General features: G+C 37.0%; 1 protein-coding gene across 7 annotated transcripts in view; it reads right to left on the bottom strand.

Annotated features, from left to right (window-relative positions):
* GTF2E1 (general transcription factor IIE subunit 1) overlaps window positions 1–14,776 on the bottom strand; it is a 36,944-nt gene that overhangs the window by 15,313 nt on the left and 6,855 nt on the right. For all 7 annotated transcript variants that reach the window (XM_081029192.1, XM_081029190.1, XM_081029193.1 and 4 more), the window contains one exon: window positions 140–341. In XM_081029192.1, the coding sequence (XP_080885318.1) occupies window positions 140–341 (202 nt within the window). The remainder of the gene's footprint in view (window positions 1–139; window positions 342–14,776) is intronic.

Below are 14,776 nucleotides of genomic sequence, written 5' to 3'. Positions count from 1 at the left end.
CAGAGCTGGAATCTATGCAACCTTAGTCTTTAGTCTCTTGGTAAGTTAGTGACCCACCCACATTCCCCAAAGCACAGACAATGTACACAAGGGCAAGGTCAAAAGTGTTCTCGAGGACGAGCACGGGGCCCAAATTCACCTTTGTTTCAGGGCTGGTATTTCTGTGGGTTCTGGCTCAAGTATTTCATACGCCAAGTTCACATCCTCCGTCTCCCGAAGCAAAGCATAAATGGGCTCAATTTGTTCATTAAACCTTGCCAAAAGTGTGCGTGCATCTTTTTTGGGCATTGCTGATTCATCTTCTTCTACCTCTGTACTGCAAAACGTACAGCGGAAAGTTCCTACAGAGAAAACAAAAGTCTCAGGTCAGGGAAGAGAACCTCTCCAGACTAGCCTTTAATGAACTGTTTATATCTCCACTCCACTGACGTGTTAGTATTAAAACTTTCAAATATACAGAAAAGTTACAAGAGTCTTAGAGTGAACATCCACATGCCCAACATCAAGGGTCTATAGTCATTTTGTTATTTTGATTTATCACATATCATTTTTTGATCACATATCACATATCATTATGTTACCTGCCTGCAGCATAGCAAACATTTTTTAATCATATCTCTAACAAATTTATGCTACTTATTTTAACTTAAAACCAAATGTTGTACACCTTACCAGCGTAACACGTACCCTTTCCCCAAAGCCTTCTTTATGCCCATTATACATTTGAGTCCACATTATTTGGGAAAGCCAAATAAATACCTGAAACCAAGTCTCTAGCCATCCTATACATTATCACAAGGCTATTTCTTCAAACTTACTAACCACTTATATGTAAATAAATTTAACCAATCATTTCCAAAACCAAAGTTCAAGAAGCCTTTATCGTTCTTATTTCTATATTTCTCTCATTGAACTTGTAACTAACTTGTAGTAATTCCATAGAAGCATCTAAGATTTTCCACTTCTGCTGTCATTTCACTAATCTACGCCACCATTATTTAGGCTGAAAAGCTTCCTAAATCCTCCTTTAGACCTCTAGGTTCTCCCTGTAATTCCAAGTTCCCCATGCCACCATTTTTGTCATCTCATCTCCCTGCTGTAAAGTCTACCTGGTAGCTGGATTTCTAAAGTCCACAATATTAAATCTAAATTTCTCATCCTAACATTCAAGCTCTTGTATAATTTGGCCCCAAAACATTACAACCCAACCACAGTTCTTTACCTGTCACATAAATTGAAACATTTCAGACAATATATTAGACTTTAATATTTATTATATTGGTACAGTGCTTTCTGTTTCTAAAATGTTTCCACATATACCTTTGACCCTTATACCAATCCTACAAAGCAATGTCAGAACTGAAACTCTGAGGATTTTTGTGATTTATTCAGGCACAAAGCCAATAAAAGTAATAACAGCAGCTATTGTACACTGAGTGCTTACCAAGGACCAAGGATCACCAGCCTTCTGAGGTTGATAAAATTATTGCCCATTTCAATCTGTAAAATACAGAGGTTCTAGGAGGTTATGTAACTTGCTCAAGGTGATACAACTACTATTTGTGGGGAGGAGGCAGGACTCAAACCCAAACTATTTTGCTGAAACCCACACTCTTCTTTGTGTCTTTTTTTTAAATTTATTGAGGTGACAATTGTTAGTAAAATTACATAGATTTCAGGTGTACAATTCTGTATTACATCATTTATAAATCCCATTGTGTGTTCACCACCCAGAGTCAGTTATCTTTCCATCACCATATATTTGATCCCCTTTACCGTCATCTCCCACCCCCCACCTCCCTTACCCCTGGTAAACACTAAACTATTGTCTGTGTCTATGAGTTTTTTGAAACCCACACTCTTAACTATTACCGTCTACACAACTAGCCCCACTCGGATCTCCACTTTGGTACTTATTCCCAGTACCAGTTATATACAGCTTTCATTTTTAACCCAAATTACCTGAGGGATTAAGAGACCATACAAGCACTTAGTGCCTGGCACATAGTAAGTATGCAAACATTTAGCTTTAAAAAGCTCTATATGTGACTGATACATAACCCCACCTACTAGCCCCCCTCCCCTGGTAAGGAATAAACAAACTAGGCATTTCTGTCTCAACATCACACTAGATCCTACTAAGATATTTCAGTAGAATAAGTTCCTTTACTGCTTCTCACACATAAATAGCCAATACCATGTAAATTCTTTGTTCATATATGCTCTTCGTCATCCATCTTCCTGCTGTCCAAATGGTACCTAATCTTTTACATGTAGTCCAAGTAAGTGAGAAAGAGAGAGAAAAACAGCCTCTCACAGCTAGAAAATGCATCATTCGTAACTAGGCTGATGTATTTCTGCCAAACAGAATTGCACAGATCACCATCATCAGATGAGGTCCTCTGTGACCATGACGGAAGTGATATAAAACCAAGCCGGTCTGAGTCTGAGTCCAGACAAAAGCAAGGCCTGTACAACCACAGAAAACATGCCAGCTCACTTGGATGACTGCTTCTTTACCAATTACAGTTTCAGCCTCACTCTGTTCCATCTCCTAGGTAAGATTTATTAAGACACCCAATCATAGAAATATCCCCACTTCTTGACAACACCCAATCCAGAACAAACCCCTACCACTTCCCTGAATCCTCCCCAAAATTACCTAAAAAAAGCCCAAATGCTCTCTCTGTCCAGCATGGTCTTACTGTGACACCCCACGGTCCCATATGGTGTGTGACTTCCCTTGCTGCAGAGAGCATCAATCAACCCAACTTAGTTTACCCATGGGAGTGTTACTGATGGTCTTTGACTAATGAGTATGAACATAAAGATTCCAGCTTAACCAACTGGACAAGCATACTAGATACCAAAACAAAGAGAAGAAGAAGTTCTTTCTTCTTTGTGCTGAAAAACACATAAAGTTACTTTAAATATGTGAATCCATGTTGCCCACTGGTCATCAAAATGGGTATGTGAGAAGCCAACTTACTGTAACTGCCTAAAGCTCAAGAAATTTAGACTAGAAATTCGGATATGAGAATCAACAACATATGGATGGTACTTAGAGCCATAAAGTAGATCAGAGTATCCAGACAGATTAAGGAGAGTGAAAAGCATAGGCGGTCAGGCTATAAACCCAAGGAAAGAGGAATCCTTAAGACACAAATGGTAGAACCAGAGGGCTAGGATAGTACTTCAAGGGAGACATGGTATGGTGTTAATTTTTCCAGGTCAACAAGAATTGAAAACTGGTTTTTATATTTAGTAACAAAGGATAATCAGTAACCCTGCATGGCTAGAGAGGTTTTAGTTGGTATGCTATCTTAGATTATTCTCTATTTTAGGCTGTCTCAGCCTCTTCTCTTCAACAGAAATATAAAGAATATAATCCATGTGGGAGTTAAACAGATATATGAAAAAATGTTTCACTTCTCTAGCTATTAGGGAAATGCAAATCAAAACCAAAATGAGACACCACCTCACACCTGTTAGAGTGGCTATTATCAATAAGACAAGTAATAACAATTGTTGAATAGATTGTAGAGAAAAATGGAACCCTCATATACTGCTAGTGGGAATGTAAATTGGTACAGCCGCTATGGAAAACAGTATGGAGGTTCCTCAAAAAATTAAGAATAGAATTACCATATGACCCAGCAATCCCTCTTCTGGGTATCTACCCAAAAAATCTGAAGACATTTATCTGTAAAAATACATGTACCCCTATGTTCATTGTAGCATTATTCACAGTGGCCAAGACACGGAAACAACGAAAGTGTCCTTCAATAGATAATCAGATAAAAAAGATGTGGTACATGTACACAATGGAATACTAATCAGCCATAAGAAAAGATGAAATACTGCCATTTGCGACAATATGGATGGATCTTGAGATTATCATGCTAAGTGAAGTCAGACAGAAAACATCAAGAACCATATGACTTCACTCATGTGTTGGATATAAAACTGAAAGCAACAAACGAACGAGACAAAGAAACAAAAATTCATAGACAAAGACAACAGTTTAGTGGTTCAATAGGTCTGGAGTGGGGCCCAGGAATGTAAATTTTAAAAGTTCCATGAGGAATTCTAATACATACCCCTGGTGGAGAGCTGCTGTTAAGTAATTGATATAATAAATATCCCAACTCTTTTTGTAACTGGATCACTTTGCACTAAGTAGTGTGCACAGAATATGCTCAAGCATGAAAGAAGAAACTGGAATTGAAACTCACAGTTCTGTGCCATCTTTCCCTTCTCACACATAAGACCACGTGTGAGACAGGCAAAAATCGGAAACAGCAAATACCAAGCCACAGAAAGAACATGCAGGCCAGATCTAAAAATGTGGCAGCAGGGAGAAAATGAAGGCCACAAAGATTCTTTAGGTAAAGCCTGACAAATGATGGGATTAAGGGAAAAAGAAGAGCTCAATGATAACACATTTGTTTGATCATCTACATTAATAAACCACGAAAGAACTAAGAAATCTACTTTACAAATACTCCCATGTCTCGTGTCAATAGTATTATCCAAATCTAACATATGAGGGAATAAAGATTCAGAGAGGGTGAATTTACTGGGTCATAACTTAAAACCAAAATCACTAAGCCTGGATTCAAATACAAATCTTTCTGACTCGAAAGACTAAATTCATAGTACCATCCTGAATTACACATCACTTTCCCAACCTCTTATCATTCCTGCCAGATACAATTTAGCAAACTTTCCCCATGTATATACATAGGCTCTAGCTTCTTAAACTATGGAGCAGAAGGAGAGAGGATTTGTAACACTTATTTAACAAACATTATGTGCCTATCACGTACCTGGCATTTACTCAGCTGAGTCCTAAGATTGCCAGAGGATCAAAATATATCCAGTTGTAGGTAACTAACAGGTGTTAAAAGTAGGGAGAAAAAAAGATCTTTCACAAATAGATATTTTGAAATATTTTAGGGTTGTCTATTCAGTAACAATATATGAACGTCCCATTCTATGACTCAGGACTCTTCCATTAAAGATAAGTATCACTCCAAAATGAGAAAATAAATGAAACCCTCCTTAGTTTAAAAACAGGAAAATGCTTTGGGAATTTATCATAATCGAGGAAAAGAGCAGAAAATATGAGTCAAATTGAGGATTTTTCCTTCTTCATTCTGGTATATATAATGAATAGGTCATCAGCTAATATCCAGAACTCACTGTCAAAAGGTTTGTCAGAGGTATTAGTTGCAACTGGACTATTTCCTATCATAAATAAGTACATAAGTAAATAAGCAAGCCCAATTCCTTTGCTAAGGCACAGGTGCTGCAGTGGGAGTCACACTGTCACACTGCAGTTAGGTCATCAAAGCTGGCCCAGGAAACAGGGAGAATGTCTGCGGCTGCAGAGCGCTCCTCCAGCACAGAGGCAATGACGTCCCACGGACTTCCCACCATCCTGCCTTCCTAAGTTGATCCAATCGTCCTCTGAGTTGCTTTTGTGGAGCTCACAGGCTAGTGGCGAGTAGTCAAGACAAAACGTAACATCGGATGTTGATATGTATAATAAAGAAAAACAAAGCAAGGGAAAGGGATAAAAAAAAAGGAGGATGAGAGAAAGGGGTATTGCTCTCTTATGCACAGGAAACTCAGGGAAGGCCTCTCCGATATAGCAATGAGTGAGCAAAGATTTAAAAGACCAGGCATATGGACATTTGGCCGAGAGGAAAGGAAACAGCATGTGAAAAGGCAAGAAAAGTGAAGGCACACCTGGCGCATGCAGGACACAAATAAGATGGTCAGTGTGGCTGTTGTGAGTGAACATGGAAGAGAGTGGTATAAATAAAGTCTCTAAATTGGGGGGAAAAGGGGGAAGGAGATGGGTGGGTAGATAAAAGACCCTATAAGTTCTGCTAGGGTCTTTGACGTTTTCTGAGTGAGGAGAGAAACCTTTGGAGGGTTTTGAACAGAACAGTGACTAACCTGAGGTGCTTTTAAGAAGGGTCACTGGCTACTGTGACAATCCGGAAGAGCAACAAGAGTGAAAGCAAGGAGACTAGCTAAGAGAGTGGTGCAGAATCTCCTCAAGAGACAATGGCTTAGATAACTTTTCTGGACAATCCTATGAAGAAACTTTGAATAAACTCACCCTCACTAAAAAAGCTTCCAGGAAAAATAAACTAAAACAAAAGACGATTAACAGTTTTAAGTTAAAACCAAGTAACGAGGACCAGATTTCCCAGCATTTTAGTGAGATAAAGAAGCAACTACAAAACTTCAAGACATATCACTAACACATGCATTTAATTTTATCATACTGTAAAAATCCAACCACCATATATACCTTAGGAAGCATATATAGACATTGTTTCCCCTCCCACTGAATATTTTATGGATTATGTATATATGAAGAAAGGGAGTGAACTAGGGAACTCGGGAAATTAAGACTGCCAAAGAATTGTAAATATTATTCTCCACTATGCCACAATGTGTTTCTGAAAATGGAAAAGTTAAATGGAGCATATTTTCTATATGAACACTACTAAAACCATGAGTTTCAATTCTTAACCAGGACTTTCAAATTAACCAAAAGTGACTAATACCATCTCCTAAGGGCAGTGATAAAACAACCCCAAGCCTCTTTATACTGTTAAAATGTCAACTACTCTCCAAATCAAAGGGTGTTATGAAATTAGAGTTGAGAGAAATCATATATGGTATAGAATATACTGAGCTTATCCTTTAACACATGCCAAGAAAGGCCTAGATGATTAAAGGATTTGCCCAATGTAACAGTTACTACCATAGCCCAAGACTAGAAGTCAGGGCCCTGGAATCCAAATCACTGCCACTTCACTGTCTTATACCACTGCTTTAAAAAAAAAAAAAAGAAGAAAAAAGAAAGAAAAAACCTCCTGAAAATGACATGTCGACTGACTACGCAAAAGGACCCAATAAATAAATGCTCTAAAAAATCCAACAAAACTGTCAGAAGTTGACAAAGCATTAATAACCATAAGCTATTAGAACAACAAACAAAATATTTTGTCTTGTTCTTTTGTTGTTTTTAGTTTATATACCACATATCAGTGAAATCATAGGGTTCTCTGCTTTTTCTGTCTGACTTATTTTGCTTAGAATTATACTCTCAAGATCCATCCATGTTGTCACAAATGTTCCTATATCATCTTTTCTTACTGCCGAATAGTATTCCATTGTGTATATATACCACAACTTCTTTATCCATTCATCTATAGAAGGACATTTTGGTTGTTTCCATGTCTTGGCCACCGTAAACAAAGCTGCAACGAACATTGGAGCACACGTGTCTTTATGTATAAATGTTTTCAGATTTTTTGGGTAGATACCCAGGAGAGGGATTGCTGGGTCATATGGTAATTCTATTCGTAATTTTATGAGGAACCTCCACACTGCCTTCCATAACGGCTACACCAGTCTGCATTCCCACCAACAGTGTATGAGGAGAACAACAAAATATTTAATTAAGAAATCACTTTGCCTTCTTAGATTTCAAAAGGGTTTTGGGTTGGGGGAGGAGTTCAGTGGGGTTGGGAATGTGAGGTAAAAGGCCAGGAAGAATAACCACAAAACCTAATAGTTAACACATTCGAAAGCCGGTGAGAGTGGGAGAGCATAGAGAGGAAAAACTAGGTTTGCCGTTTTAGTCTACATATTTTTCTACTATCTGAGTCCTTAAATTTACATTTATATATTACATATTTTAGAAGAAAACAGATGATATTTTGAATCCTCCAAAAGCACTCAACTCCCTCTTAACCAATATGCAGAAGTTATTCTTTGAAAGCATTATCAAGTTATAACTTCTATAACTCAAAATGTTCGGGGCATACATATTAAAATGCTAGTCTCAAACTGTCACCTTTACTCTGTCTAATTTCCAAACTTTATTTCATAAAGCAAATTTCTTCAGTTTAATTGGGCAAGGAAAATGTATGGAAAAAAGAATTGCTATCATAAAATAATAAGAGACATGACAGGAACACAGTTATGTATTTCCTATAATTATTTTACCTACAATAAAAGGGAATTTGAAAAATCATCCTTTAACAACTCACAGCAGAACACATAACACTGTCAAATACTGATTTGTATGCAAAAGAAAAAGGTAAGCAGGATGCATTTTTAAATTTGGAAGATGTCAAATGTATTAATGATGTACATAATAAAACCCCACACCACAAACATCAATTTATTAATGAAATTGGCTTAAATGGATACATCTAGATTTGGTCGAAATCACGCATCACTCCTAGATTCTGTAACTCATTATAAAATGGAAAAATGTACTATGCCTGGGAGGGAAAACAAAATATTGAAGTATGGCACTTGGGTGCATACTAAAGCATACAATAAATTCTATAAATTGGGCCTTAACCAAATTCATTTCAACATGCAGGGAGCAGGCAAAAAGTCTGTGGTTCTAATAGACTATTTGAAAGACAATAATCAATAGAATATTGTATGATTGTATGTAAGCATTGAAACTAAAAAGCAACTCTTCACAAATAAATTAGCTCCTAAGTAATCAGCACCAAAATACAAAAAAGATAAAACACAAATGATTTATTTTAAAAGCACTCAAATCTTCAAGATCAAACTCAGCAAAATTTTTTTAAAACTCAGACTGAGGGGGGAGGAGAGAGGGAGAAAGATAAAAGAGGGAAGACACTTGCTCCTTACTATCTTCCCACACTTGTTTTTATTTTTTTTTAATTTGTTCTAATAATCATCCCCTCTAACCCCCCCCACCCCCAAAAAAAAAACCCCACATCTCTGAGCTTTCCAGTATAATTTTCTAATGAATCCATCCTGAGCAAGATTCCAAATCAGCAACTGAGCAAAACAATCCTAGAAAGATTTCTTTTCGTATTTGTTTTTAGCCTTTCAGGAATTGAAAACACTGCTTTTATAAGACACCTCCTGTCCTAAGTGGAAAGAGACGAAGACAGGAGAAAGTAGCGTGCTCTTTGAAGGTAAACATTAAGTCTTCAAAAAGTCTCACAAATGTGGGACTTTAATAGTTTGAAAATGTTAGGTTAAGGGAATTGAAGAGGAATTTTCATCAGGAAACATGTCTGTCTATAAACCAAAAGGCTTTGCCTGCAGTCACAAAGCAAGAAGGGACTCATGACTTAACTCCAAATTTACAAATAAATATCCCAAGTAGATATGGAGCTTACCTGAATATTCCTAGTGACTCAAAACTAACCACTGACAGAGTTACAACAATTTCCATTGTTGGCTATTTTTAAGATTTATATGAGACTTATTTTATTTAACAGTTAGTGATTAAAGGTTTCTTTTACACTAATTCTAAAATCTGTCTGTGTCTTTTTCATGGAGCCACACAAAACAAGCTGAATCTCCCTGAAAGCTATCATGTTCTTCCCTAATATTCAACCTAAACAAAATATCCTAAACATTTAAATAAGCTTTAGATTTATGTATTGCTTTGTAAGATCCTCCTAACCTTAAAGCACAACATAGGCATGTATACATGTAATCACACCCATCCTTTGATGAGATGAACTACATAATCTCTAAATTCTTATTTCTAAGATTTTATTACATATACACTTACATGATTCCTTTTTTAAATTTCACTTATTTCGAAGTTTAAAAATGGGATTCGCAGGTAGTTCTATTTTTAATTTTTTGAGGAATCTCCATATTGTTTTCCATAGTGGCTGTACCAATTTGCAATCCCACCAACAGCATACAAGGGTTCCCTTTTCTCCACATCCTCGCCAACACTTGTTTGTTGATTTATTGATGATGGCCATTCTGACAGGTGTAAGGCGATATCTCACTGTGGTTTTAATTTGCATTTCTCTGATGATTGGTGATGTTGAGCATCTTTTCATATATCTATTATTGGCCATCAGTATGTCCTCGTTGGAGAAATGTCTATTGAGATCTTCTGCCCATTTTTTAATTGGAATGTTTGGTTTTTCGGTATTGCATTGTGTGAGTTCTTTATAAATTTTAGATATTAACCCCTCATCAAATGTATCATTGGTCAATATCTTCTCCCGTTCAAGAGGCTGTCTTTTTGTTGATGCTTTCCTTTGCTGTGCAAAAACTTTTCAGTTTGAGGCAGTCCCATTTGTTTACTTTTTCTTTTGTTTCCTTTGCCCAAGGAGATAGATCAGAAAAAAAATGTCATTAAGAGCAATGTTAGAGAATTTCTTTTGAGTTTATGGTTTTGAGTTTTACATTTAATCCATTTTGAATTTATCCTCATTTATGGTGTAAGAAGTGGTCTAGTTTCCTTTTTTCCATATTATCTTCCAGTTTTCCCAACACCATTTATTAACTAGACTGTCTTTACCCCAACGTATATTCTTGACTCCTTTGTCATAAATGACCATCTAGGTGCGGGTTTATTTCTGGGCTCTCTAATCTGTTCCATTGACCTATGTGTCTGTTTTTATGCCAGGACCATGTTGTTTTGATTACTATAGTCTTATAGTATACTTTGATAACAGGTAGTGTGATACATCCAATTTTATTCTTCCTTCTCAAGATTGCTGTGACTATTTGGGGTCTTTTGTGGTTCCATATAAATTTTAAGATTTTTTCGTTCTAGTTCTGTGAAAAATGCCATTTGGTATTTTGATAGGGATTGCACTGAATCTACTGATTGATTTGGGTAGTGAGGACATTTTAATGATGTTAATTCTTCCTATCCATGCACATGGTATATACTTCCATTTATTTGTATTTTCTTCAATTTCTTTCTTCAGTGTCTTTATAGGTTTCTGAGTACAGGTCTTTTACCACCTCGGTTAAATTTATTTCTAGGTTTTTTATTTTTTTGGATGCAATTGCAAATGGGATTGTTTTCTTCATTTCTCTTTCTGATAAATATACTCATATGCACTCCTATGTACACTGCAGCATTACATACAATAGCCAAGATATGGGAGCAACCCAAATGCCCACCAACAGATGATTGGATAAAACAGATGTAATACATATATACAATGGAATATTACTTGGCCAGTAAAATGCATGAAATCTCAGACATGAAGAATGAAATATTACCATTTGCAATGACATGGATGGAAAATATTATGCTAAATGAAATAAGTCAGATGGAGAAAGACAGATACCATATGATCTCACTTATATGTGGAATCTAAAGAAAAGAATAAACAAACAAAACAGAAACAGACTCAGAGATATAGGGGGGAAAAAGAGGGTTGCTAGGTGAGGCTGGGGGAGAAGGTAAAGAGGTTAGAAAGTACAAATTAGTAATCATAATATAGCCACGGGGATATGAAATACAGTTTGGGGAATATAATCAACAATGTTGTAAAGATTTTATAAGGGGTCAGATGGGCACTTGGCTTTTTAGGGAGACTACTTCATGGACTGTGTAGATGCCTGATCACTGCCCTGTACACCTGAGGCTGAAGTTGAAATATATGAAATGTCAATTAAAATTTAAAAAAAAAATATATATGTATGTGTATATATATATATGTACATGTATATGTACATATATATGTATACATATATATGGTCACGGGATGTAGTGTACAGCACAGGAAATAGAGTTAATGGAATTGTAACAAGGGGTTATCACTTTGTGAGGGGTGTAAATGTCTGTTACATTGTTTAGTACACCTGAAACTAATATGCAATATTGAATGTCAGCTGTACCCACAACTAAAAAATATATACACACATATTTATGTATATATTTTTTAAGTCAATAAAAAATGGGATTCCCAGGTCTCTAGGTGAATTCAGTAATAGAAATGCCCAAGCTATTTATGATTCAAACACCTAACCATTTTATCCCACCCACAATAAACAACAATGCCATATATGCCTTTATAGAAGCTGTAAAACTATATTCTTTTACCCAATATTCCCACTGCTGAGAATTGAGAAAAAGAATAAAACACTAGATACACAAAAGTATTCGAAGCATTATATTTATATTAGCAATAAAAAAATAAAATCAAAGTGCTGAAAAGGAGTAGAAAGGAAAATGGAGCAGGGAGAAATCACAACTATTAAAACATTTTTTGAACAGCAGATAGAAACAGGAGAGTTTGGTACATTAAGGAACCAAGAGATCACAAACTATTTTTGGCTATAATTTTAATTACAGGTAATATGCAAAAGGCTAATGGTTTTGTAGGTAACTTTTTATCTTCAAAATTATCTGGCATTATGGCTGCATAATTTTTTAATTAAAAATGGAAAATATAAAGCTATTTCCACATCATCTAGGTTTAACATCGAAAAGAAGAATATGATCTCTGAAACATGTTGCTAAATTTAACTTACAAGTGCCACTACCTAAATCACCCATGGTTGAGATTGCTAAAGTAGAAAATACTAAGTGTATTTCTGTGGTCAGAAAGCTTGCTAAATCTAAAAACTTGCATTTATGAACCACAAGATGCTTTTTTGCTGATGTGAGGAATTTCAGTCATGTTGTCTTCATTTTGGTTACATAAAAGCCCCATATTTCAGGAAGTAAAACAACTAGTTTTGCCTGGTTAAGTTTCTGAAACCAGGGTCTACTGGGCAAAGGCTATGTTCTTCTAGTTTAATGAAATAAAGTGTCTATACATAGTGTAATGGAAAAATTGCAGTCTCTTTCCCTTTCTATGCAGGGAAAAACCCAGTTGTTCCCTACTGTGTGTTTCTTCCCTGTGTGTCTTCTTTACTTTGTCACACACAATACTTCACTTCTGACATTTCTGGTCACCAAATGAGTTGGAGGTTTAACCCCACACCAAGCAATTCTCTGGAATACCACCAGCTGGGTGTCCCACCATTCAACTCAATTCTGACACTGCCTACCTAGGGACAGCATCGGATTCCACAGGTTAAGGGCTCAGTCCCTCCCCCGCCCCCACTTCAGAGGCCACTCGAAAGCCCAGGTTATTGCCTGTGCTTCTGACCAACTGGCTATAGATCAAAATTTCCAATGACCCCCTCCTTGGGTTCAGTTAATTCGCTAAAGCAGTTTACAGAACTCAGGGAAACACTTACTGGTGTTTAACAGTTTATTAAAGGATACAAATGAATATCCAGATGAAAGAGCTGTGTAGAGCAGGCCTGTGGGACGGGGCACAGAGCTTCCATGCCCTCTCCAGGTGGGCCACATTCGCAGCACTCCCATGTGTCCACCAACTCGCTAGTTCTCCAAACCTTTGTTGTACTGTTGGGATTTTATGGAGGCTTCATCAAGTAGACATAATGGGTAATTAACTCCATTTTCAGCCCTCTCCCTTCTCAAGAATGAGGGACAGGGCTGAAAATTCCGAGCTTCTAATCATGACTTGGTCTTTCCAGAAACCAGCCCTCATCCAGGAGCCCACCCAGAGTTGCCTCATTAGAACACAAGACATTCCTATCACCCAGGAAATTATATGGGTTTCAGGAGCCCTGAGTCAGGAACTGGGGTCAAAGACCAAACAGAATAAAAGAAAAGACAAATTTTCTATTATTTCACACGTACAAGCATCAAACATTTGGAGAGTTCAACCTAACAACACTAAAGGCAAAATCTAAATGGAAAGTATAAAGACAACCTACAGAGAACCTACAATCTTTAGAGAAAAGGGAGATGTAATAGGGAAAAGCTGCAAATTGAAGTAGGAGGGTCACTGGCTTATGCGTGAATTAACATTGGTAAAACAACTCTTGCTGGACTCAGAGTTTCCAGAATGTCCAGATGTTCACCAAGGAGTCACTACCTCTTGTCCAGCAGCAGAGAGCTGCCCATACACTTAAGAACTTCTTAATTAGGGAAGCAGTAAAGTCTAGAAGGTTTCAACTCTAATTCCTGAATATATCCTCACTGATAGTCTAAACCACAGTTCAACCTAAGTAACTGTTGATGTGGGAATGGAGATAGAAGCCCATCAGATACTCCAATCATTTGGTCAGAAACATTATCAATCTCCAACAGCAAACAGGAAATGGAAAAGCTTTGTACAGAACTGGGCTTAGAATGAAAACTATAATCTATGAATTTAAACAGAACGTAACTATTAGAGCAATTTGCCTCCTCCACCTCCTCTGAAATGTTTATTTCCCACCTTCTTCAAATGAGTAGAAGGGAATGAATACTGAGTAAAAGAGGAAGGGAGCAGAGAGAAAAAGACCAAGGTTCCTAAAGGTAATGTACAGACCAAGAGAGGGTGTCAAGTTGCTCACAGTGAAAAACAAAATAAAACTCTAGAATTGACCATCAGACTGGTTCCTAATATCACCTGGTCAACACATTCTATCCTTAGAGGAAAGTCCAAATGAAAAGCCAAATTATAACCAAAGACAAGGGACCTTTCAGAATGAGGTCCCCAATGATTAAGAATTTTCAATCATGAGACCTCAGGCTTCACTGTAGGGACATAACTGCCAAATAAATTGTTTATTAGTGTTGGCTGACGAGGGCACCCTCCCCTGAGTGACACCAAGGTAAAGTGACTTATTCTTGCTCTCCTGAACCCCTTCTTTTCACCTTCATTCCGACCACAACCTTCATATTAAAAATAGTCTTTGTTTAGCCTGGCCACAAAACACCTGTTTCGGTTTTAGCTCTCTTTTATAAAATGTGTTCAGGCCCCCACCCCATCTCAACTCCTTGATTCAAATAACCTTGACTACATTTGGGCACCAGACCATCTCTTCCACAGGCCACTCGTCGATTACAATTAGCTTCATTCAGACACTAACCCTAGGTGAAACTCAAAGAGCATCATGGATCAATCTTCTAAAT

This window comes from Rhinolophus hipposideros, assembly GCF_964194185.1.
Source record: "Rhinolophus hipposideros genome assembly, chromosome: 2".
NCBI classification, from domain to species: Eukaryota; Metazoa; Chordata; class Mammalia; order Chiroptera; family Rhinolophidae; genus Rhinolophus; species Rhinolophus hipposideros.
Note: the sequence above shows the minus strand (reverse complement) of the source record. Positions and strands in the feature narration are given on the sequence as shown.